Source organism: Macaca thibetana, chromosome 2 (genome assembly GCF_024542745.1).
Source record: "Macaca thibetana thibetana isolate TM-01 chromosome 2, ASM2454274v1, whole genome shotgun sequence".
Lineage (NCBI taxonomy): Eukaryota > Metazoa > Chordata > Mammalia > Primates > Cercopithecidae > Macaca > Macaca thibetana.
The window spans coordinates 91,713,492-91,738,520 of record NC_065579.1 but is presented as its reverse complement, the minus strand read 5'-3'; the positions used below and the strand labels follow the sequence as shown (position 1 = coordinate 91,738,520).

General features: G+C 44.2%; 1 protein-coding gene across 2 annotated transcripts in view; it reads right to left on the bottom strand.

The window, feature by feature from the left end:
• Positions 1-25,029, bottom strand: part of ITGA9 (integrin subunit alpha 9) — a 388,944-nt gene that overhangs the window by 142,596 nt on the left and 221,319 nt on the right. For both annotated transcript variants that reach the window (XM_050780278.1, XM_050780279.1), the window contains one exon: positions 6,989-7,139. In XM_050780278.1, coding sequence (XP_050636235.1) covers positions 6,989-7,139 — 151 coding nt within the window. The remainder of the gene's footprint in view (positions 1-6,988; positions 7,140-25,029) is intronic.

Genomic DNA, 25,029 nt, shown 5'->3' with positions numbered 1-25,029 from the left:
GTGGCAAGCTGCTGCGTCCTCTTTGTACCCAAAAGTCAGCTGGGAGCCCTCATGCACCTGGCTTGAAGCTTATCCTTTCATGTCCATGTCTGTTTCCATGCATGCCATACAGTCAATATCATGAAGATGTACACATAACCCCAGCCCCTTCTTTGAGTTTTTCTCCCTGCCTACCCCTGGTCACATGAGGCATTCATGAGTGCAGAAATCCAGAATGGGCTAAAAACAAAACAGATTGAGGTGGGAGGGGAGATTTCTTAGAACCAATGAGTGGTGAAATCCTGACAGGCCTGTAAGAGCAGGCAAAAATGTCCTGACATCTCCCTGCCACCAGAAATGTTACTGGCCCTTTGTTCAACATGGGCAGCCTCTTTCCATCCTACTGGGTTCTCTCCTCCCCCTCCTCCTTTACTCTGTTCTGCCCTCTCATCCCTGCTCCAACCTAGGTCCCTCCTTCACCAGCCAAATAAACTGACCCATTCCACTCACCCTAGCTCTGCAATGTAGGAATCAGCTGACACCAGATCCTTTGGAGGCTCATCCATGTACCTTAAGCACTCATCCAAGGATTCTGTCCAATAGGGCACTAGCTACTGTGGTAATGACTTGCTTTACCTTGTCATGTCTATGCTTCAAACAACTTTTCAGTACCTCTGTAAAGCAGCTGGCACCTTGTGCTTTAATTGCTTACTGACATGCCTTTGGCCCCATTAGGCTGTGAGCTCCCTGGGAGCAGGGACTAGATCTTTGTGTCTCCTTGTGGCTGGAACAGTCCCTGGCATTTAGCAGGTATTCAATAACTGCTGTCCAAACAAATCCATGGCTGTTCGACAAAGGCAAGAACAGCCAAATCCCTTTGTGCCAAACGGCTCCACAGCAAGAAATTAAAACAAGGCTTTACCTTGACTCCAGGGCCACAGAGCTATATATCTCCAGGGACATCACTCACATTATATTCTGTGGAGGTATCGTTTATACGGAACCCAGTGTGAATGGTGACCCTGGTGTGATGCAGTGGTGATCTATTCTTCCTTATGCTCCTTTTTAACCATGCACCCCTCCCCTGCCCCGGGGCTCCCTCTCACTGCTCCCACAGGGCACCCCAGGAATCTCACTCTGTAGTGAGGCTTTGCTGGTTCCTTACCCAGCAGGCAACACGGTGCACTGGGCCTGCCCTGAGGAAACCCAGTTGCCGATCATTATACCCTGAGTTCTGGCTGGACAGCACAAGCCAGCCAGCAGAGTAGCCACCAACAAATTAAGCCCTCTTTTATAATGTGTTTTCAAGTTAGCTTTATTTAGGAGAGAAAAAAGCCAGCAGATGGTCATCCACGTGTATCCTGTTTTTATAAGCAGCGTTCCCTCAAAGGAAAAAATAATCCAGAATAAACCTATGAAAGTAGCCTTGCCTTAGAAGAAGACAGAAAAATCCATTGCAGGGGATATTTTGTATTCAGTCTTAGAAGCTAATATATAACTAATTGACTGTGTGATGACAGAGAAGACAGGTAACCTTGGAGGCCTGGGCCTTAAGTCTCTGTAACTTTGGACAAAACGAATTACCATCCATCTACCTACCCACCCACCCATCCACCCAGCCAGGCATCCACTCACACACCCATCCACCCAGCCAGCCATCCACTCACCCATCCACTCATCCACCCAGCCATCCATCCACTCACACACCCATCCACCCAGCCAGTCATCCACTCACCTGTTCATCCACCCACATACCCACTCATCCACCCAACCAGCCATCCCCAGTCACCTATCCACATAACTATCCACCCACTCACCCACCCAGTCACCCAGCCAGTCATCTACCTACCTACCTACTTATCTATCCACTCAGCCATCCACCCAGTCATCCATCCATCCATCCATCTATCTATTCTGTGGACAGATCCTGTGCAGCCAGGTGGGGAGCCTGCACACGGGGTCCCTGAGCTGAGATTTAAGGACAGAGTAGTTCGTTAAACAAAAATGGGGTGGGGGTGATTCCTGGGTAAAGGCAGCTTTGGTATTAAGTGGCGACTGATTCAAGTGAGTATGTGGGGGCATGGTGAGCCAGGAGTCTGAGGAGAAAGGAAGGCAGGCAGGACCAGGCTCAGGCTGAGGAGTCTGAACTCCTTCCTGAAGAAAGTGAAGCAGAGCAGTCACAAAGTCAGCTTTCTTCTCAAATTGTTATTGGTATAACTGAGATTATAGGATTATTTTTTATTTTTATTATTCTTTTAAATTATGCATTTACCATGGCAATACTTTTTTTTTTTACATTTGCTTACTATCATAAATATTTATAAAAATTGTTTTGCGGCCGGGCGCGGTGGCTCAAGCCTGTAATCCCAGCACTTTGGGAGGCCGAGACGGGTGGATCACGAGGTCAGAAGATCAAGACCATCCTGGCTAACACGGTGAAACCCCGTCTCTACTAAAAAATACAAAAAACTAGCCGGGCGTAGTGGTGAGCGCCTGTAGTCCCAGCTACTCGGGAGGCTGAGGCAGGAGAATGGCGTGAACCCGGGAGGCGGGGCTTGCAGTGAGCTGAGATCCGGCCACTGCACTCCAGCCTGGGCGACAGAGCGAGACTCCGTCTCAAAAAAAAAAAAAAAAAAAAAAAAAATTGTTTTGCTTCATTCTATGCTTATTTGACTGTAGCACACTTTTTATTCAACTACTTTTGTATTCTTGAGTAGTTTATCTGTAAATAACTACTTTTCAGGAAGCTCTCATGGTTACTATAGCAGATGCGGCCAGCACCTCGCTCATATTCCCCAGAACCAGCCAGAGTCCTGGTCATCTGAAGCTACGCCCCTCCAGGTCAAAGGCTTCCCGCATCTTTCTGCCCGAGTTGAGTTGCTTCCCGGCCCCAGGGAGTGTGGGCCTACTTAGAGAAGGCTGGAAGTGCCGGAGAGTTCACACACAGTGAGCGGTTCTCCATGATTAATGACAGGAGCAGGGGGATCAGTCCTCCAGCAGCTTCCTCATCCTGGAGGGGAATGGATCTGAGGTTTGTTACACACAGTCTCTCGGAGGGTCTGAGGAAGACAAGCCCAAGGTGCCCACAGCAGTAACCCGCTTATAAATGCACACCTTCCTGTCTTTCCTCTTTCCTGTCCAAACTCACCACTGAGATCCCCCACCCCCAAATAAACTATCTGTACCTATATCATTGTATCAGGGTATGCTTTTGGGGAAATCCAAACTAGAAGAGGTAATAACCTAGGAATTCTCATATATCTGAGTATATCTTTATTTTGACTTCACAATGGAGGGCAAGTTGGCTATGTGTTGAATTTAAAATTCACAATGGAATATACTGTTCTAACTTTGGACATTAATGTTACAGAAAAGTCTGTAGAAACTGGTTTGTTTTCTGCTGTTAATAGTATCATTTTCATATCCTTAAAATTAAAAATTTCATGAAGCTATTTGTAGGCATTAAAATGTTTTAAATATTTTAGCCAGGTGTCTGCTGCACCCATTTTAGGAAATGGAGATCCTCCTTTGCTGTCTCCTTAGACTTCTGTTGGCTTCTGTTCCAATTATTCTGGAACCATTTTCTCTTTGCTGTTTTCCAGTTTCCACCTTCCACAATATAGTCCTCACTGTCATCCTTTTTTATTGCTTCGTTCTTTTTCTTCGAATTCTCAGAGCTTCTCAAAAACACCTCCACATCATTAAATCAATTTTCTGTTCTGCCGATTCTGCTCTTTCCTGAGTATAACATATTTTAATTCTGCCACTGATTTCCTGGTTTCATTGTAACATTTCTTTATCCCATCCATAACATGTATTTTTGCTTGCCTCCCAGTTCATTCCATTTTCTTACAGTCTATTGTTCTACTATCTGATCTTTCACTGTGTTCATTTTTTTTGACTTTCATCAAGAACAAAAGTAGATGCTCTGTAAAATTTACTTTTGTTTTCTATTAATAATCTTTTTAAAACTTATGCTTTCCCTCTGTATCTTAGTCATGCTTTTCTTAGTTTACCCATTAGAATCTTTTCACAGGCCCATGTTGGTCCCGTTAGGCCTGTGGGTTGTTAAGCAGGTTTGGTAGGCTCTCCTGGTGTCCCTAACTAGCCACCAGGTACTGTCAGAATCCTGCTTGGGGCTGGGTGATGCCATTTACATCGCCTGTCTATTAACCCTGCAGCATGGCTGGAGTCCTGGAAGGGCGGTTTCTGTTTCTTTTCCCTTCCTTTTCCTGCCACCCTGAGGGTCATCTTGCCCATCTGCTTTTCTGGCTGGCCCTGCCTCCACAGCAGCTACAAGACATCTCCGTGCTCCATCACCATTCTGGAGCTAACACTCAACACATCCCGAAGAGCCCGATACCCTGTCAAGTTTCTGTCGAACTGAAACCTAGGGTTCCTTGTGACAAAGGTTGCTGGAATTCAACGGCAAAGAGATCAAAATGATGTGCTCCCATATTTCCCATGGCCAGCTACAGTGGCCAATGGCTTGTACCTGTGGCCTTCTCAGGCACGTTGTCTTTGACCTCCTAGAGCCTTCTTGTCCAGTATGCTTGGGAGGCTACTCACCACCCCTGCATCCCCCCAGAGGCCAGTGACGATACAGGGGTAGAAAATGATGCTATCCCCAGCAGCTTCAAGGTGGGAAAATTCTGCAGAGTGATTTATGCTCCAGGGCTTCCCCACTTCTTCCCAGCTCATAAATCAGACCAAGGCTAGTTTTGACCCGACAGCACACCCCTCCCAGCCCTTCCCCTGCCCGCCCCTGATCCCTCGCCCCTCTTCTCCTGAGAGTGCTCCTCCAATAAATCACACACATTGGGCCTCATGCAGTGAAGAAGGGATGGGACAAGAGTGCAAAAAGTCCCTGGTGTATAGTAGGTGGTCAAAATTGTGACTTCACATTCTCTGAAAAGTTACAGAGCTAAGGATATGACCATTTACTGGTACTAATCTCTGTAAAAGACATTCATCACAATTTTACTTAACATAAAAACTGGGAATAATCCAAATACAGAATAAGAGGAATTTTTCAGGTAAATCCATAGTATAACCATATGGTAGAATATTATGCAATCTCCAAGTTAAAAAGAAAAACATGGTAAAGGGTGAGCAAAGCAAGATACAGAGGGCTACTGAGTTTATAAAATAGTAAGACTAAGTCCTATATACTGACAGAGTGGGGTCAGCTCTGACCTTTCTAGCAGCCAATAAAGAGAATGAAGCCTAGTCAGTCACAAGGTAAAAACAAGCCAAAATGCTCAGGCAAAGCACAGCTATTTCTAAGTCTGAGGCTGGAAAGAAATTTCTTGCATGGGTCCTGAGTGAGAGAAATCTGTGTAATGTAATGACCCAGTCGCCAACTACATCTTTTCAATTACCATAGAGACGAGTTCCACAGGTCAAATCCCCAAGGAAGCCCCTCTCCCCCACCTACCATCCCACCCTGCACAGGGAGATGGCATCACAGCACATGTGATTCTGTAAAAGATACTCTGTGTGTGGCCAGCGATACTTGAACCTTACAGACACTTGGTTCTCTCCTGACTGGGCTTAATCCAGGGGTAATTTTTAGGGTATAGAAAGTGGAGGGAAAGCGCACCCCTCCTGCAGTCCTTGATTGCTTTTGTGGCCTCCCTCAACCCTTGAGCTCCTGAAAGCTACAAAGCAGCAGGGAATCTGAGATGACTTCTTGGGAAGTTTTGGAGTGCCTCCGCTGTTGGTAGCTCTCAGCATTTCAGCTGTCCCCTAAGCTGGGCAGGCTTGGCACAATCCTGTCAACACTATTGAGCCCACAGAATATGTGTCTGAACAAATGCCATTGACCTGCTCAATGTATGCCCAGTGCTCATCAGTGGGCAGAGTGAAGGTTTTCCGCAGAAAGTGATTGTGGTTCCATTTTAACATAAAGAACAAGGCACCCCTGTTCAAGGCTGTAAATATTAAAAAGCTGCAAGCAGTCCCAGCTGAACAGCTATCAACCGTTAGAGCAACGCTGGGTAGAACGGTGTCGACTTTTGTCTACTTGTTCCCCCTTGTTGTCTACGGGGAAGCCTGTTCTACTTCCTCTGAGAGGTAGTACACTCGGGGTGATTACGGGTAGGGGAGAATACCAGCACTGTACCTTTGAGTCACACTATATAAACTTCACTTCAAATTAATTCACTCTAAAAAAACTCACTCAATTTGTGGAAATAATTTAACTACCTCAATTCATTCAAATATGTTAGGAAGGCCGGGGCAGTGGGTCACACCTGTAATCCCAGCACTTCAGGAGGCTGAGGCAGGCGGATCACTTAAGGTCAGGATTTCGAGAACAGCCTGGACAACATGGCAAAACCCTGTCTCTACCAAAAAATACAAAAATTAGCCAGGCGCACACCTGTAGTCCCAGCTAATTGGGAGGCTGAGGTGGGAGGATCACTTGAACTCAGGAGGTGGAGGTTGCAGTGAGCCGAGATTGTGGCACTGCACTCCAGCCTGGATGACAAAGCGAGACTTGTCTCCAAAAAAATAAATAAATATATAAGTAATCCAAAACACAGGCCAAAGCAGTGACCCTCTAGTAGAAACATCAAGTACATCATATATAATACCTAGCACAACAAGCGGTGATCTGCCCTTACTTTCACAACTACTGACCTAAAACTGGAATTCTCTAGAACATGTGTTTGCTGGAGACAGCAACTGTACCATCTCCAAGAAGGGGCCAGATGTAAAACCATAGGGAGAGGATTCCACAAGAGAGAAGGGATGGGAGACTATGTAACTACAGACACTTCTCTGGCACTCTATGGGTATTTACAGCTATACCAACATATTTCTAAGGGTATTTATGGCTATACCAACATATTTTCTAAGTCCAGGACGAAAAAAGTTCTAATCATTCTAAATGATAGTCCACAGAAAGCAATAGTGTTTGTAGAATCATTGCCTATTCCAGGCTATAATGAAAGCCGGCAAGTGTACCAGATGGAACAACCGCTCTCTACAGGGATGCCCTCCTTACCTTCTGCCACATGTTGATGAAGAAGAGCTCCCGGGAAACATTGAAGGACACGTTGGCGTCATAGGCATCATCTCCGAGGTTGGAGATAGAGATGTTTAGGGAGATGTTCTTCACAGCCCCCAAAGCGAGATACAGGGTTTTCTCATCCATACTGTAATGAAAAATAGACAGCAATGAATGCCCTGAGGCCTACACTAATATAACATGAGACACAGGGGGTAGTTGAAGGTGGCGGGCAGAAACTGAGATTGGAACTACAAGTTCCAGGAGCCCCATTAACCAGCCATGGGTCATCGGGCAATCAGTTAGCTCTGGGGCCTCAGCTTCTCATGTAAAGCACAGGGTTCTACCTTGCCTAACTCACTAGACTGTTTAGAGGCTCACAGGAAATCCTGTATATCAAACTTAAAAAACTATAAGGCATTTAATAACCTAAGCGTGGGATTCATTTGTACATGAATTCATTCGGTTATTTTTGAGTGCCTACCACGTGCCAGCCACTACTCTGTGCCAGGGAAGAAGCAGCAAAGAAAACAGAGTCCTTGTCGCTTCAGGGAGAGAGAAAACACACACAAAAAGAAGCAAATATGTGTGTCAGATTGTGATAAGAGCTGTGGAGAAAACTTACAAAGGGTAAGGAGGATAGAATGTGCCAGACTTGCAAGGGAGATGGGGTGCAATTTACAATAAGGTGATCGGGGAAGCCTCACTGATGAGGTGACCTTTCAGTACAAACCCAAAGAAAAAAGGGGAGCAAGAAACACAGGTACGTGGGGACTAGCAAAGGAGAAGTCCCTGAGGTGGGCATGTGCCTGGCACGTGCAGGTAACAGCAAGGAGGTCAGTGCAGCTGGAGAGGAGTGATAAAGAGAGCAGGAAGGAATGAGCTCACAGGGGCCAAGGGAGTTGAGGCAGCAGATCCCACAGGGCCTTGTGGGCCAGCATGGGGACCTTGGTTTGACCCTTGGAAGCCCCTTCAGGACTCTGAGCAGAGCAGCAGTGTGACTGGATGTTCATGTTTAAAGGAAGCTCGCACTGGCTGTGATGTGAACGGTCTGTGGAGTGGCCAGGAAAGGAACAGGGGGCCTGGGTAGGAGGCTCTTGTGACAATCCAGGTGTGACAAGATGAATGTGGAGGCCAGGGTGGTGGCAGCCAAGGGGGTAAGATGGGGTCATATTCTGGACACATTTCAAAGGTCATGCCAACAGATTTTCCTCATGGACTGGATGAAGGGTGTTAGGAAAAGAGGAGTCAAGGACTGCTCCAAGGATTTTGGATTCAATAACTAGCAGAGAAAAGTTGTCATTTATTGAGATGGGAAAGACTGGGTCGAGAAGGTTCAGCAGAGAAAACCCAAATGCCTATTGGATTTTAAAGGAGATATTAAGGCAGGTGGATGCATGAGTCCGGAGTTGAAGGAGGATTCTGGGCTAGAGATACATTTGGGACAGACTAGATACGATCACTAGGAAATGAGTATAGATAGAGATGAGGACTCACATTTACAAGTTGAAGATGAGGAGGTATCAGCGAACAAGACTGGAAAAGCATGGCTAGGGCAGGAAGAGGAAAATTGAGAGAGAAGGCATCCACATGGTCACAGAGGACAAGCTCAAGAAAGGAAGGATCAATTTTGTCCAATGTGGCAGACAGGTCACAACAATGGGAATAATTAGAACTGGTCATTGGAATCAGCCTTCTGGAGGTCACTGGTGACCTTGATAAGAACTGCTGAAGTGGTGTGATGGGAGGAAAGCCTGACTTGAGAGAGTTTCAGAGATGTAGGAGGAGAACAAATGGACGCAATGAGGACAGACAACTATTTGGAGGAGTTTTTCTCTAAAGGGGAACAGAGAAGTTGGATGGTAGCTGGTCGGGGAAGTGGGCTCCAGGGAGCTTTTTGGCTCTTTTTTATTAAGATGGGAATTACCATAGTATATGTGCATGCTAATGGGAATGATACATTAGAGAAGGAACAATTAATGAAAACATGACAGGAGATAATTGTTGGGGTCTGATGAACGACTGGAAGGGCTGTTCTTGCCTGGCTAGAGGTGAGCTGAAGATGCATTAATAGATGGGTGGTAGGAACATGCAGGAATCCCTCTGTGATTGCTTCTCTTTTGCAGTGAAATAGAAGTAGGGTCAAAGACTGGGAGTTGGAGGAGAAAGAGGTGAATGTTTGAGGTGTGAGGACATGGAGGGAAATGGGGGCCCAGGAGAGGGGTGAGTGAACGGGGTGAGGATGAGAACATTGATATGGCTGAGGCTGAAGGTGACAAGGATGAAGATGCATGAGAGACTGATGGTTATTATGTGATGTGACCTTTGAACAAAATAAATCCATGTGAGTGGCCAGTTTGAATTGGACAACCAGTTAATGGAAGATGTAATTAAGGATACAAGGGTTTGTATAATGAACGGTTGTTATTTTTGGCCACTCAGCATCCTGACATCCTATCGTTTTGGGAGAATCTCAAGATAAGTGGGAGGGGCACATTAGCAGAAAGGGGAGAGATCCTCTCTTTCCTCTCTTCTTGATGACTAGGGTGTGGGTACTTGCTTAAGTGAAATCATGTGATCTAAAGGTGATCAAGTGGCAGTGATGTGGTAACAGATGCTCCCACCCAGGGCTACAAATTTTGGGGGTTGCACAGAGACACCAGGGATCACCTGAAGTAGCTACAGAGCAGTAGAGAGCCCAGAGGGGGAACCCTGGGCTGAGTCTTGCCTCTTCTGTTTCGTGTCTGTGTTGGTTCCCCAGCCTTCTTGCCTATGCTCTGAACCACCCCACATCCTTTTAATAAATTCCTTTTCTGCTTGAATTAACCAGCATATGTTTTTGTTGTTTGCAACCATTAATACAGCTAATATACCATGCAAAAGAAGAGAACCATTCAAAATCTCCATAGGCGAAAATACTTTGAAATACTAATTTCTGGGGGGTAGAATCTTCATTACCCATCCGTGAAGAGAGGACCTCACTCTCCTGCATGTCTGGCACATCAACAAGAATAACATGTGCAATGAGAAATATGATGGCCTTGCTTTGGAAGCACGGGCTCTGAGGATCCAAACAAGATGTGAAAAATTAACTTAAGAGTTGCAAATTCTTGAATGGCCTCCAATAAATTAAGACCCTGATCTCAAGCTATTGTGGCAATTATTTATTATTGTTGGCCATTTTAATCTTAAACAGTGGATAGGTTATTTCTGTCCTTCTGTTTGTTTTTGGAAGATTAAAAGAATAAACCTCAGGCTTGAGTTATGAGAGAGCGCTAACCTAGCTTTATCTCAAGAAGGAAGTGGACAGGCATTCACAAGTATCCCTGACATCAGACAGTGTCCAAGGTTTCCATGGAATGTTTGGCAGGGAGACAGTATAGACGAGCCCAGGACCATAGAGGAGGGGCTGCCTTTTCATTCCAATTTAGTTGTTCATGTGATCAGCCTCCTTTCCTTGTATATAAAGGGCAAGGGATCAGGCCAGGGACATCTAAACTTCTGCCAATCCCCAAACCTTGAGCCTCTGTCACTTAATCACACAGCAAAGTCATTCCCGGGATTTCAATGTCAAGTGATTCAAACATGGCTCTGTGATTAAGGGAAGCAGCCAGGCAACTTCCAGGGCAGAATGTGAGCTCAGATTTTTTTAGAGGAGCCTCAAAGCTGGGGTTTCATTCTTTCTCCAAAGCTAAAAAAAATCTTTGACTAAAACAGCACATCTCTGCTTCCAAAGTTATTTTTAGAAATGAAATGAAAATGTGATATGCCAGCATGATATTGGGTGTTGTCAAATATGTCATCCTTCTGAAACCTCACAACACTGTGAAAGGGTCTCGATGTTAGGCCCATATTTGAGAGATGAGGAAATTGAGATGCAGAGAGAGAAGATGCTGTGCTGGTATGAGAACTCATCATCTCCTATCCCTTCAAAACTCGTTCCTCTCCACCAAAACCCACATTTCTCCAGCCCCCTGACTATCATGTCCCCAGGGGGTCCTTCCTGATCTCCCTGCCTGGGTGAAATAAATCCTCCCATTATGAGCCCTCCCCATCCCCATGTGCTCCATCAACCCTTCATGGCACTTATTGAAGTTGTGATTACGCATTTGTTTGTGGGGCTATTTTGGTTAAGGACTGTCTATCCCTCATTAGAATCTAAACACCGGGGGCAGGACCCTTCTCTGACTTTGCTTATCATTGAACTCCTAGTGACAGAGTTGTGCCTGGCACAAAATTTCTCAGGGAATAAAGTTCCCTGAATATCAGAGAGATTCTTCTTCAATAAATAACTAAGCACCGTGGAATGTTCAGCATACAAACCCTGTGCCTGATTGTTTCCACCTTTCAGCAGGACTGTCAGAGAGGCTGGTCTCTCCTAGCAGGTGTTCAGTGAACACTTGAATGAATATCCATGACATCCCCACAACAGATCATTAGCTCCCCCTTCACATTTTACAGATGAAGAAGTTGAGCCCCAGAAAGGGGAACCCACCCAACTGAGGTCACCCAGCCATGTAGGGTCTGAGCTGCAACTAGCAGCACACCTCCTTTGGCATGAAGGTTGTCCCAGCTATGGCTCTAATATCATCTCCATCTCAGTCAGGAAGGGCTTTGGCAAGAAAGTTTACTAACACCTGAAAGGAACAGGACTCCACAAAGACCAACCTCTCTTACAGTCCTGCTGAAATAGTAAAACGATCAAGCATAGAGTTTTTGTGCTAAACACTGCAGGGGTGCTTATTTATTGAGGAACAGTGTTTCTAATCTTCAAGAAATTTTATTCCCTGAGAAATTTCCCCATTAATTTTAATTTGCTTGTGCAGTCTTTTAAGTGGGTTATATTACTTTGTACACGGACCGCTTTGCTGTGCTTTTATATGAAAATCCTTATTAGTAGTCAACATAAGATACAAAGTGTACTGTTTCTATAAAGCTTATCTTACAGCATGTATATAGCCTGCTGGAAATATATTGCTCATTTGTTTTTAAAAATCCTACCCAAGTACATCTCATAGCAGTCGGATTTTTTTGACTGTGTTATTGGGTTTGCACTTAAGTTTAGCACCAATTCATTCACTATACTCAATGGCTGATGTTACTGATGACATCCTGGCAGCTGTGTCAAGCCAGAAAATCTCTGTAGAACTTGTTCTCTACCCTCATTCATCACTGTACATTAGGATTACCATTCAAAGTTCCTTGTTAGGTAAATGCAATACATTTCCATATCAACCACATGTGCTGAATCACTAAGGCCACTGAAGCAAAATTTTCCCCTTCTATCCAGATAATTTTTTGGATGATGCTTAATAATTTTCTATTGGATCATTTAGATTTTCCTTAAGTCTCAGACATAAAAACCATGACCTTTTCTTTTGCTGCCATCATAAATCTAGCCTGAGTAAAGGCTAGCACAAGTGTTAATCAAATGCATCCAACTATTTGCACTAAAAAACTTCTCATTACACCATCATTATCATTATTGGTATTGTATCTATCAACCACAACTATATTTGACAATGATGACTAGGATAATAGTGTAGAGCAGCCAAGTCTGTCCATCCATCCATCCTTCCCTCCTTCTCTTATTTCTCCCAGTTGTTTATCCATCTGTTACATTTTAAAAACCACTTTTTCCCACCTCATGCCTATTAGGATGGCAACTACCAAAAAAACAGAAGATAAGAATTGTCAAGAACGTGGAGAAATTGAAACCTTTGTGCACTGTTGGTAGGAATGTAAAATCGAGCAGCTGCTTGGAAAACAATATGAATATTTCTCAAAATAATTAAACATAGAATTGTCATATAACCCCAAAATTGTAGTTTTGGGTATATTACCCAATGAACTGAAAGCAGGAACTCAAAGAGACATTTGTTCCCCCATGTTCATAGCAGCACTATTCACAGTAGCCAAGGGTAGACACAATCCAAAGTGTCCATGGACAGACAAGTGGATAAACCAGATGTACTACACATACAATCCCCAGTTTTCTCAGTCATGGAAATCATACCAAAAAGGACATTGTGAAGCAGACTGTATTCTTCCTAGGAGCAATATCACAACTGGGGGCAGCATGTCCTTAGCAAGGATTCAGCTTCCAAAAAATCAGATACTCTCAACAATGTATCATAAAATCAATAATGCAAAGCACACATGTAAATAGCCCTTGCAATGTGAAATCACAAACAATGCTTCCCATTCTTAAAAAGGGCAGACATCATAAAATCAGACATGGAATTTGACAGCTGGAAGGGGGTTCATTTGGGTCACCATTTTGCAGATAAAGGCAGACAGTTAAGTGACTTCCTCAAGGTCACTCAGCAGACAAGGGCAGAGCTCTAACCCCTGGTCCAGTGCTCCTTTGCCTTTCCCATTGCTCTTAAAGCATATAAAAATGCAATTAAATAGTATACAATGTACATGAAACTTACTTGGCTATAATATTATAAATAAAATTGTGTTTATTTTTCTTAGCATTTAGAATATTTTAGAATACTGGGAGAATATTTAGAATATAAGGTATCATCTCTTTGCAAATGCTACCGAGGTGCTTAATTTTTCTCTTGACAATTTTCTTTGAAATTTGTGGAGGCATTTGAGATAACTCTAGATGTCTTTAGCCACTCTTGTGGGCAACCTTCTTTCTGGGTACTTTGTTGACAGCTATCAAAGGTTTTCAATTTTCAGAGTTTAAAATTACAAACATGAGTAAACCAAAAAACCAAAATTGCTTATCTGATGTCTTTCTACGAGGGATACAAGCACAAAATACCAAATAAATTGATTATAACATCAATAATTAAGGGACGGTGTTAATCAAGCTACAGGGAATAAGTGAGGACTGTCAGGCACCTCCTGAATGCATGCTGGTAAATGAATTACCCAGGAAATAAACCATGAATTTGGTAAGACCCGCCAAAGGAACAGGTAAGATCAAGGGGCAAGAGAAACTCAGGGGAAAGAAATCACTGTTGACTGAAGTTATTACATGAAGCTTCCAGAGACAGGTAGCAATTGAACCACATCTGAAAGAATGATCCTAAAAGTCACTTGCTTGTAAAATGCTCTGCCTATGGATGGGCAGAAAAACAGGGAGTATATTCCAGCCAGAGAGAAAAATAAACATGATCAGAGGATGAAGGTGGGCAGAAATAACATGGAAAGGGGCAGGAGAAGGACATTCTTAGCAGAAAGATTAGCGAGAGGCAAGTAGATATGTGTAGGGCACATCCAGATTCTCTTAGATCTTGAAGACAAAGATTTGATGTTGATCTTCTAGGCCAGTGAATTTAACCAAGTTTTCTTGAGTGGCCAACTTAAGATATATTATTGCAAGTAATTTGACAATAATAAGGCACCAAAGTGAAGATATTAAAAAATGTAGTCGGCTATTAGTGGTTCCACCTGAGTCTTATCACTGTAACCTGCACAGGCTGCAGTTCTATCTAGTCAGTATCCCAATCTCTTTGTCAGAGGGCTTTCCTCTGCAGGCCAGGAAAGTGCCTAAGAATTAAGTTTCTGACATGCTCTGCAGCAACCCTCAATGACTGATGGGAACTGGTGTGTAATTACCCCAGCTCCCTTGCCTATTGGGTGGGACAACTCTAAAGTTCATGTTCTAGACCAGTGCCACATGTGGCATTTGAGCACTTAAAATGTGGCTGGTCTGAATTAAGTTTAAAATACACATGAGTTTTCAAAGACAGCACACACACAAAGATGTAAAAATCTCCACAGCTGTTTTAATATTGATTATATGCTCAAATAATCACTTTTGGGATACACTGCATTGAATAAAATTTGTTTCACCAGTTTCGCTCTACTTACAATATAATATGGTTGATTTGTGATAAATCTTTAATGATACACACTTGCTTGTGTTACTACTTGTGAAGAAGAGGTCCAGGGTAAATAAATTTGAGTAAAAATAAAAGTAAATAGTTTTGGGCTGGGCGTGGTGGCTCATGCCTGTAATCCCTGCACTTTGGGAGGCTGAAGCAGGTGGATCATGAGATCAAGAGACTGAGGCCATCCTGGCCAACATGGTGAAACCCCGTCACTACTAAAAATACAAAAATTAGCTGGGCATGGTGGTGCACACCTGTAGTCCCAGCTACTTGGGAAGCTGAGGCAGGAGAATGGCTGGAACCTGGGAGGCAGAGGTTGCAGTGAGCTGAGATTGCACGACTGCACTCCAGTCTGGCAAAAGAGCGAGAGACTGTCTCAAAAAAAAAAAAAAAAAAAAAAAGGTAGTTTTAAAAAATTGATCATATTTCGTTCCTACAACTCAGTTGCTTATAAAATGCTTTAGTGAATATTATGAAATGCTAAAAAAAAAAAAAAAGCATAACATATGTGCGCTTTTCTTTTTCACCAAGTAATTTTGAGTTTCACCAAAATCTGATGTCCAAAGTTGTATGCTGTACAAATGAACCTCATTCATTACCTGTGATGTGGTGGGAAAAAAAGTAGCAAGCCACACAGATCTAGGGAATAAAGAATGTCAGTGCAGGCTCCCGCACATGCAGAGCTGGAGACAGGTTTGAAAGTAAGTTGTTTATTCCAGAGGTGGTTCCATAAAACACCAGTAGGGAAGGCATAGAGTGAGACACAGAAGGACAGGCAACCAGCAAAGGCAGCAACATCAAGCCAGTCAGCTCCCTGAGCACCTGGAACTTAATCTTGCTGGGGAGCTCTGGGAAACTGTGCAACACATGAGCAGAACAGAGTTATCCCATTGGTGGGATGAGGGAATATTTATGTGCCCACTCCCGTCAGTCATTTGTTGAGGGCTACTGCAGAGGCAGGGAGCTGCACATCTACTCCCAGTACCTCTGGCAAGATACTTGGTAGGCAGAAAATGCAAAGAGATATAGTTACTGGTAGCTGCATACCAGCATAGCACATAAGTATAAAAGGGATGCAGCCAGCACTGATCATTCCTGCTACAGGATCCTATGTCAGCTTTCTGAATGGGAGAATGGTCCAGTGACTGAGGCCTGTCACTGGCTGGAGACCAGATCTGTTAATCTGAGTATCTCTGAATTACAGGGGCCCAGGCTCCTTCTGGAAAGAGCCTGGAGAAACCATACCCAACCCTTGGGATCCACATTCTGCTCGCTTTCCTTCTTGCGCACCTGTCACAAGGAGGCATCCCAGGTGCCATAGTCTCAATTTCTACTGATGTGGTTCAAGTCCTAGACCTCATAGTCCTGCCAAATGTGGGTGTGGGTGACCAAAGGCACCCCTGGCCCCAGACTGACCATCAGTGGGTTGTACCAGGGGAGCTGTACCAGTTCTCTATGGCTGGCAACTGTTCTCAAAGATAGGTGTGCTCATGCTGTGCAGGTTCTTAACTATTTTAAACACTGCCCCTGCCATAAACTGGTACAACTTAAAGGAAACACACAAGATACCACCCTTGGTGAATCTGAGGGGTGTATATTTCTGAGTTTCCCCAGTGTAATTCACTTTGGATAGACTCACTAGGGACCAATTCGAGAAGATATACATGTCAGCAAGCACAAGTTCCTGAGCCTCTCTCTACAGGGCATGCACTCCTGTAAGACGCTGCTCTCAGCTTCCCCACCTAGGAAGGCAGCTGCTATTGTACCTCCAAGGTACAACAGCGTTCATGCTATTTTGTCCCAGAATGTTGGTAAGGTGTTTACTCCTCAGCCTCTGCTCACCTCTATGGGCTGGGAGCTTTTATAATCAAGTCTACTGCTGCATCTGAGAGTTATTCCAAAGTCTCCTGGATTTGTTACAGAAGAATTTGCATTCAAAGTGCCAGTCTGGGGGCCTCTCCTTCATGACACAGGTAACTGTTCTTTAGTGATCTATGCCAAACAATATAAAAGCCCATTCTCAAAACCACAACATTTCTATGTCCCCTAAGCATAATGCCGCCAACATCAGCCTTTAGTGGAATGATGCCGGGGTAAATCATGAAATCTGTAAACAAACAGTATTATGAAGGCTAAGACCATGTCCTGGAAAGCAAATAATAAAAAACTATCTCTGTAATGGAGCTAGAAAAATGTAGCCATTTCATGAATATGTATTATGAGATCAAAGTTTAGAGACTCATGGATTTTCAAAGCTTCAAGGGATCTCAGAATCCATTACAGACCAACCTCCTCCCGTTTTGCAAAGACATTGAGGACTAAATAAGGTAGGCCACTTAATAACTTATTTAGTAACTAGTGGCAGTACCAGGATTCAAATCCACTGTGTATTAGTCAGAGGCCAGACAGGAAAGCAGAACCCAGGCCAAGCAGTTCATAGAAGGGATTAGAATGGGGAACCAGGTACAAAGGTGTGAGAAGAACCAGAAGAGCAAACAAGGTAAGATGAGGAAAAGCTGAGATCAGAAGCAACTGCTGACACTCTTTTTTTTTTTTTTTTTTAATTTATTTATTATTATTATACTTTAAGTTGTAGGGTACATGTGCATAACGTGCAGGTTTGTTACATATGTATACTTGTGCCATGTTGGTGTGCTGCACCCATCAACTTGTCATTTACATCAGGTATAACTCCCAATGCAACCCCTGCCCCCTCCCCTCTCCCCATGACAGGCCCCTGTGTGAGATGTTCCCCTTCCTGAGTCCAAGTGATCTCATTGTTCAGTTCCCACCTATGAGTGAGAACATGCGGTGTTTGGTTTTCTGTTCTTGTGATAGATTGCTAAGAATGATGGTTTCCAGCTGCATCCATGTCCCTACAAAGGACACAAACTCATCCTTTTTGATGGCTGCATAGTATTCCATGGTGTATATGTGCCACATTTTCTTAATCCAATCTGTCACTGATGGACATTTGGGTTGATTCCAAGTCTTTGCTATTGTGAATAGTGCTGCAATAAACATACGAGTGCATGTGTCTTTATAGCAGCATAATTTATAATCCTTTGGGTATATACCCAGTAATGGGATGGCTAGGTCATATGGTACATCTAGTTCTAGATCCTTGAGGAATCGCCATACTGTTTTCCATAATGGTTGAACTAGTTTACAATCCCACCAACAGTGTAAAAGTGTTCCTATTTCTCCACATCCTCTCCAGCACGTGTTGTTTCCTGACTTTTTAATGATGGCCATTCTAACTGGTGTGAGATGGTATCTCATTGTGGTTTTGATTTGCATTTCTCTGATGGCCAGTGATGATGAGCATTTTTTCATGTGTCTGTTGGCTGTATGAATGTCTTCTTTTGAGACACTTAGAGTTGGAGGGACCGGGAGAGGAGGTGTTGTGATTACGACTGGGACTGGGACTGCCAAGAGGGAGCTAAGACCATGGAGGAGAAGTAGCTACTGCCAGAGATGCTGCTTGAAGTGACTGGAGTTGGGGAGAAACACCCTGACTTTTCTCCTACTCCCTTTCTCCAATCTCACACCAGTGATCTCATTGGCTGAACCTCACAAGAAGTCTATCTGCAAGGGAGCCTGGGAAATGTTGTTTTTTTGAGTCCCGCAGGGGAAAGGTGGGGAATGGATTGATGTGTCATGTTTTCAGATTCTCAGTCCATTACTCTCAGCTTGGAATAAGTTGTAGTTGGAGCTCACTGTCATGTGTGAGAACTCTGGACAGGGAAAGCCTGAAGTGCAACGAGGTACTAAAATGGAGTTGGTTTTCATGCAGTGAAAGCTCCGAGATTTCTGTTTCCTACAGGGATAGGAAACTATTTTTGTCTTGCTGTCCCATTTTAGTTAGTGACTGCCTGTTGTTTTGGATTCCTGCAGATTTCATTGAAACATCGAATTATTTAGAATATAAATATCAATTTTTACTGCTGTGAAAGTCATTAAAATTTCCTGATTTAGAAGACTCTAGAGATTGTTGCAAATATTAGGGATTTATTTTACTCACCAAGAACACCAAGAAAGGTATTGCTCTACTTTTTGTTGTAAAAAAAAAAATCACCAAGAAATACTAAAGAAGAATATTGTACCAAAAAAGGTTCAATTCTAAATAAATCAGAGAAACAAAATCTAATTTTATTTTTGTATTTTAATCTATTCTAGAATAATAAAAATTGTTATTTCTGTCCAACTACTAGTCTTGTCCTGTGGTTATCCTGCAACTGGCCTCAAATAAACATAGGTAATCCCCTGTGGTTTACAGCCTCAGCCCTAAATCACCTCCTCTAGCCCATTGGATGCTCCTCATCCCAACCAGTTCAACATCCCCTATGACAAGCTTCCCTCTGTTCAAAGCTTACCATCTTATCTGACCCCGGCCTCCTTCCCAGGTGTGCCTATCCTGCCTGCATTAGCCTGTTCTCATGCTGCTAATAAAGATATACCTGAGACTGGGTAATTTATAAAGGAAAGAGGTTTAATTGACTCACAGTTCCACATGGCTGGGGAGGCCTCACAATCATGGCGGAAGGTGAATGAGCAAAGTCACGTCTTATGGTGGCAGGCAAGAGAGTGTGTGCAGGGGAACTCCCCTTTATAAAACCATGAGATCTCGTGAGACTTATTCACTGTCACAAGAATAGCACAGGAAAGACTCGCCCCTATGATTTATTTACCTCCCACCAGGTCCCTTGCACAACATGTGGGAATCATGGGAGCTACAATTCAAGATGAGATTTATGTGGGGACACAGCCAAACCATATCACTGCCCTACCTCGGCACCACTCAGCTTGTCCTCCAGCAGTCCTGCCCTGGTCTCTCTAGATACACAACCCAGTAGTCTGGCCCAGCTCCAGTGGAACCCTGGGTTGATACCCTTACATAGCTTGTCTCAGACTTCCACTAGCATCTATCTGGACACTTGTCTGCATTCAAATACACTTGAAAAAAATCTAAACAGCAACATTAGTTAAGTTCTGCTTTTGTTTTAAATCCACAACTGTACATAGCTTTATATTCATATTTATATATTCAAATACTGCATAAACCAATAATATCATTAAACAGAACATTCCATATGTATGTGTACATGTTTTAACTTCCTCTGGGAATGAGTTATTATGCCATGTACTTGGAGTTGCGCTTCCCCATCTCATCATGCTTTAGAAATCCCTTCTAATCAGGCAAAACAGATCCATATGGTTATTAACTCCAGAGAGAGATCATAGGGCACCCCTGTAAGGCACCTCAATTAAAATTTACAGTGGGTCAGGGAAATCATTCCTGGGACTGAATTTCTGATTTGAAAAACTCACTTATAGGAAGTCAGAAATACCTCTACCTCCCTCATAGGTACCCACCTGGGCCAGTTTTATGCTCAAAAAGTGAAAGAAAAAAGCATTTACTAAGGTGATCCGAGCCAAAATAGTGGTTTCCCTAGCAAGAACATTCAGATAATTAAGGTAAATATGTATTACTTAAAAAAAAAAAAGCATGTCCATGTCCCTGCCCAGCTGACTCTGGCCCCAACTCTGGCTCTTCTAATAACTCATGCAGTGGTGTAATCGATATTTGCTTCAAAGGTCATCCTCTTTCTAACAAGGCAAATAAGCCAGTCAGAGGGCCCCCCATCCCTCCAGGCAGCTCAGTCTCCCTCCTCCTGCCCCATCTGTTTAACTGTGTAAAGAACTGCTGGTTCCCAGCTAACAGAGGAATTCAAATCCTCATCAGCCTTGACTTTAGGAATAGTTTCCGGAATCACTAAATCTTAGGACATCTGGAACAAATCAGGTTCACTCACTGTAACAACTGGATAAAAGACAAGGAATACTTTAGGGGGCAGAGGAATTCCCAAGATCTGCAGGCTGCTCGGAGGTCCAATGTCCTAAGACAGCACTGGTGTGCCGCAATATATGACTTGACCCAGCAAGGTCCTGCTGCCACAATCTGCCACACATGCGCTGCCTGTTACACTTGGCCACTGCATAGAAAATGCAAGCAGTATATGTGCATTTCATCAAAGCTGGCAGAGCAGACAGCTCAAGAAAGCCCAGGTTAGCAGCGTCATCATGGTCCCTTGACAAGTAATTCTGTCATGGTCATAACTTTTCTGTTTCTAGCTCAGGAACCAAATGGGGCCATAAATAGTCACAAGCAATGGAATATATTGAAATTATGAATCTCCTAGATTTTGAATCTTTTCTCCCAGGAGGTGAGGTAGCCCTATGGGAAAGGGGAGGGCACAAATGTGTAGTTTAGCAATATGCTTTAAAAAAAATATTAAATAAAAAGATCTGGAAGTAAATCTAATAGTATAACTCTGAAGGAGGGATGAATGTAAATGGTAGTTTGAAATACCTGCAATAACTCTAACTTGATTTGACAATACCTGTGATTTCTATTTGGGACAGAGTCACAGGTCTTGGTAATATTACTGTAATCTGTTTCCTACATTCATAATTGAATATGATGTTAAATTTCAGTGTGTAGTTAGTGAAAACAAAATGCAATCGTTTTCTTATCTGGGCTCACAGATCAGCAAGAGGACATAGACTCCAGGTTAAGAGCACCTGTCCTATGGGAAGGTGAGTGGTACGGACTGAATTAATGACCCTAAGGAGAGGCCATGATGGACAGAGGGAAGAAGGGGTGGCAGGCTCAGCCTAGGACAGCAGGAGGAAAGGTGAGCAAGGCGTTTCTGAAGGCATATAAGAAGACATTAGAAACTGTGGTTGATTTCATTCACCTCAATCCTGCCACCTCAGGACTGACAAGGAGCCACCTTTAAGCCTGGTGGTTTAGATGAGAATTTTTTCCTTCTTGGCTTAGGAGGTGAAATTGTTCTTTTACACCAGGAGAAAACAAACAAACAAACAAACAAACAAAAAACAGTTTTAACATTTGTCTTTCTTTTCTTGAAAAAAACACAACTGTTAACTGAAAGAACAGCATTTCCTCCAGTTCAAATCTCATTATCACAGAAAACTTTCTTAAAAGTGAGTCCAGTGCTCCTGCTGAGAAAGGCTTATGATTGCAACTGAACATCACCTGTCCCCTTATGCAGTAAGGACTGTACCTGTCTTCAGTTCCCCACCAGTAACAACTTTGCCTGAAAGCCATTTCTCTCAAGGGAGCCCCCCCTTCCCTTCCCTTGGGTCTGGAAAGTCCTCTTTAAAAACAAAGCCTCAGGGGAAGACACAAAGTCCCCTGGACCAGCCTGAAGTGGTCTCCCACACTTTATTCCACAAGTCTGGTTTTTAAAAATAAAAATAACAAAATTCTCTGCAATTCCAAGAGGGCAAATAAAAAGCCAATGAGCAACTGTTTTTTTTCCCTCTCCCACTAATGTCTGATAAATGCATTGGATTTGATTTCCTTTTGAAACTTGGAATCCTAAAAAGGAATCAGCCTGCCCGGACAGGAGATCTAAGAGCAGATAAATAAAACATGAGGTTCTGCCGCATCTCAGGACAGGCTCCCTTCCCTGGAAGCCAGAGCCTGTGGCAGAGATCCAGGGATCGGTTGGGAAGCCAGGGAACCAGGCTGGGGCAGGGACGGGGCAGGAGTGGACCAAGGCTGTGTGCGCAGGGGGAATCTAGCCTCAACCAGACGCCAAGGGGAGCTGTGCAGCATAAACTGCACCAGGGAGTTAATCCACACCCCACATCAGCCAGACATTGGCTAACAAGTCACCCTCCCTGGCAGGGTAAGGGTGACTTTCCAGACCAAAGGAGGGGCCGCTGTGAGCAGCTAGCAGCCAGCACAGCAGCTGGGAGCAGTGCACCTGCACAGCAAGGGATCTGGGTGTGACATCAGTGGCATCCACCCAGCCTTGTCATTTTTGGATCAAGATCACTCTGGAATGGAGTCAGGGAAGCAAGCTCATAAAATCTAGAGGTTCTCTACATGGTACCTTCCCTCTCACTGCAATTTCAGCAAACTGATTTATGGGCAGGTCATGTTAAACCCAAGTCTCACCCATGGCTTTGGAATGGAGTCAGGGAAACAAGCTCATAAAATCTAGAGGTTTTCTACAAGGTACCTTCTCTCTCACTGCAATTGCAGCGAACTGATTTATGGGCAGGTCATGTGAAACCCAGGTCTCACCCGTGGCCAGTGACCACTGGGGACAAGGCAAAGCCACAGCTGCCTTTGGCCTTTCATCTGTGGAAAGCCACGGGGCAGCCTTCTTGTTCACCTGAAGTTACATCAGGTGGCTCAGAACAAACTTTGGAGGGATGCTGATGAAAGGGTGTGTGCAGGACAACAAGAAAAGTATGTGTTGGGGAAGACTGAGTTCAGACAACAAATAACTGCACTGCTTCAGAATTTGGCTTGGCCCACAGTCACAAGCCTGTGCTGGGATGGGTGAGTCTAGGATTAGTGGCAAGGGACCAACACACACAGCCACACAGAATAAACTGCAAAAATCTTAGCGAGGAAACCACACATGGCTCCCGGTCTGCTCCAAGTTGAGAGAAGGGAGGGATTCAGGGCTACATTCTCTTGATAGGTCCTTTTCTTGAGTCCAGTCACAAGGGAAATAGCCATGTCATTGTGCCTGCTGGAAAGATGCTTCCACATAAAACCTCCAATGGATGTCTATGTTTGGAAGCCAAGGAAAACACTGCCCCCAAAAATTTTATCAGGCACACCTGTGAGGTAGACTCAGCCTTCCCAAGTGTCTCAGGAGGAAGGCCGCTACGAGCACATGGGCAGACTCTTCTACAGTCGCCACAGTTTACTGCCTCAGTCTTGCCTTCACTGCCCCTCTAAGCATCCCCATCCTCTCACCATCTAGAAAGTCGATGCTGGAAAATGTCAGCCAGTGTCTGCTCAGGAGGGAAGGGGCTGTCTCTGAAATATGGTATGTGTGGGGACAGCTATCTGCTGCTCATGTATGGTGGACCCTGAAAAGCTCCCCTCAGTCTGCCCAACAGAGAAAAAGGTTAGTTCCTTGGGTGGCGGTCCCTACACCTGGAGCCTCGCATTCAGGAAACTGCAAATCAGATGCTTTCTGCAATAGGAGGAATTTCCAAAAGTCGTTTCCACCTAGACAGGCCAGGTTCCCCAAGCTGCAATGGCTATTTAAAGTCAGGGGCCATGGGTCAAATTGCTAGAATATCAGGCTCCGGAGCCTCCCACCAGGTATTTCTCCTGCCTCTGCTATTTACTTTTTTGAACCTCAGATAAGTGACTCTAATCCCTGCCTGTCAGCTACCTATTCTGCACCAGAAATGCTCTGGCTCCAAGTACACACATAAAATCCACCAACCTGGAAGAACTTGAGTGCTGGGCTTGTCTCTACCCCACAGCGAGGCCTGAGTTACTTCGTAAGACAACTGAGGGGCATCCCAGAGTCATGGGTTGTGCTTATGCCTGAGCTGGGCTGGAGCCAGGGCTCCTAAGAAACACAGAGTTCTGTTGCTTGGCTGGGCTTGGCCCACGTCACTCCCAGGATCATGCAGGGCTCAGGGGGTTTATCCTCTCTGCCTGGGACGTGCTGTGGACACATCCCTTATCTGCCTTTGCTGCTGTCCTCAGCGAAATGGGAACAAAACTCGGAGCCCTATAGATGGTTCACAGGTTTGCTGTAAAGCCAAACGCCCTTCTGCATGTGTGCAATATATTGTTATGCTTGCTAGAGAAGGGGAAAAAAAGATGCAGACAAATGCAATAGAGAATAGTTATCATAGTAATGGAGAAAGCTGGGTGTTTGGCAAGACCTGAAATGAAAGTATTCCGAGGAAGCTAATGGGAAGAAGCCTCCATGTCAAAAGGTGATATGACACTCCTGTTGGAATTTTTCAGAATAAATTCATCAACTGAGAGTCTGTGAGAAAGTGGGTACAGGAGACATCATCCATGTCCCTGCCATCCCCTCCCACACTCCCCACTTCTGACCCCAATGCTTTTGCTGACTTTCAGCTGCCAGTGTCTGCATTTTTGTATCTGAGGACCTTTTCCCATAGCTAGACAAGGATGCAAGTGCCAGGGAGCTAACTGTCCCCACCCACCTAACCCAGAGTAGCTCTCACCCAGTGAATCTCAGGAATTGGGATACAAACACCCCAGCTCCTTCACCTCTCAGATATAGTCATTCCAAGAGGTACGTTTCCCTGCAGGACGAAGTGCCAATCATCCACTGTGGGAGCGGGGGATGATGCACT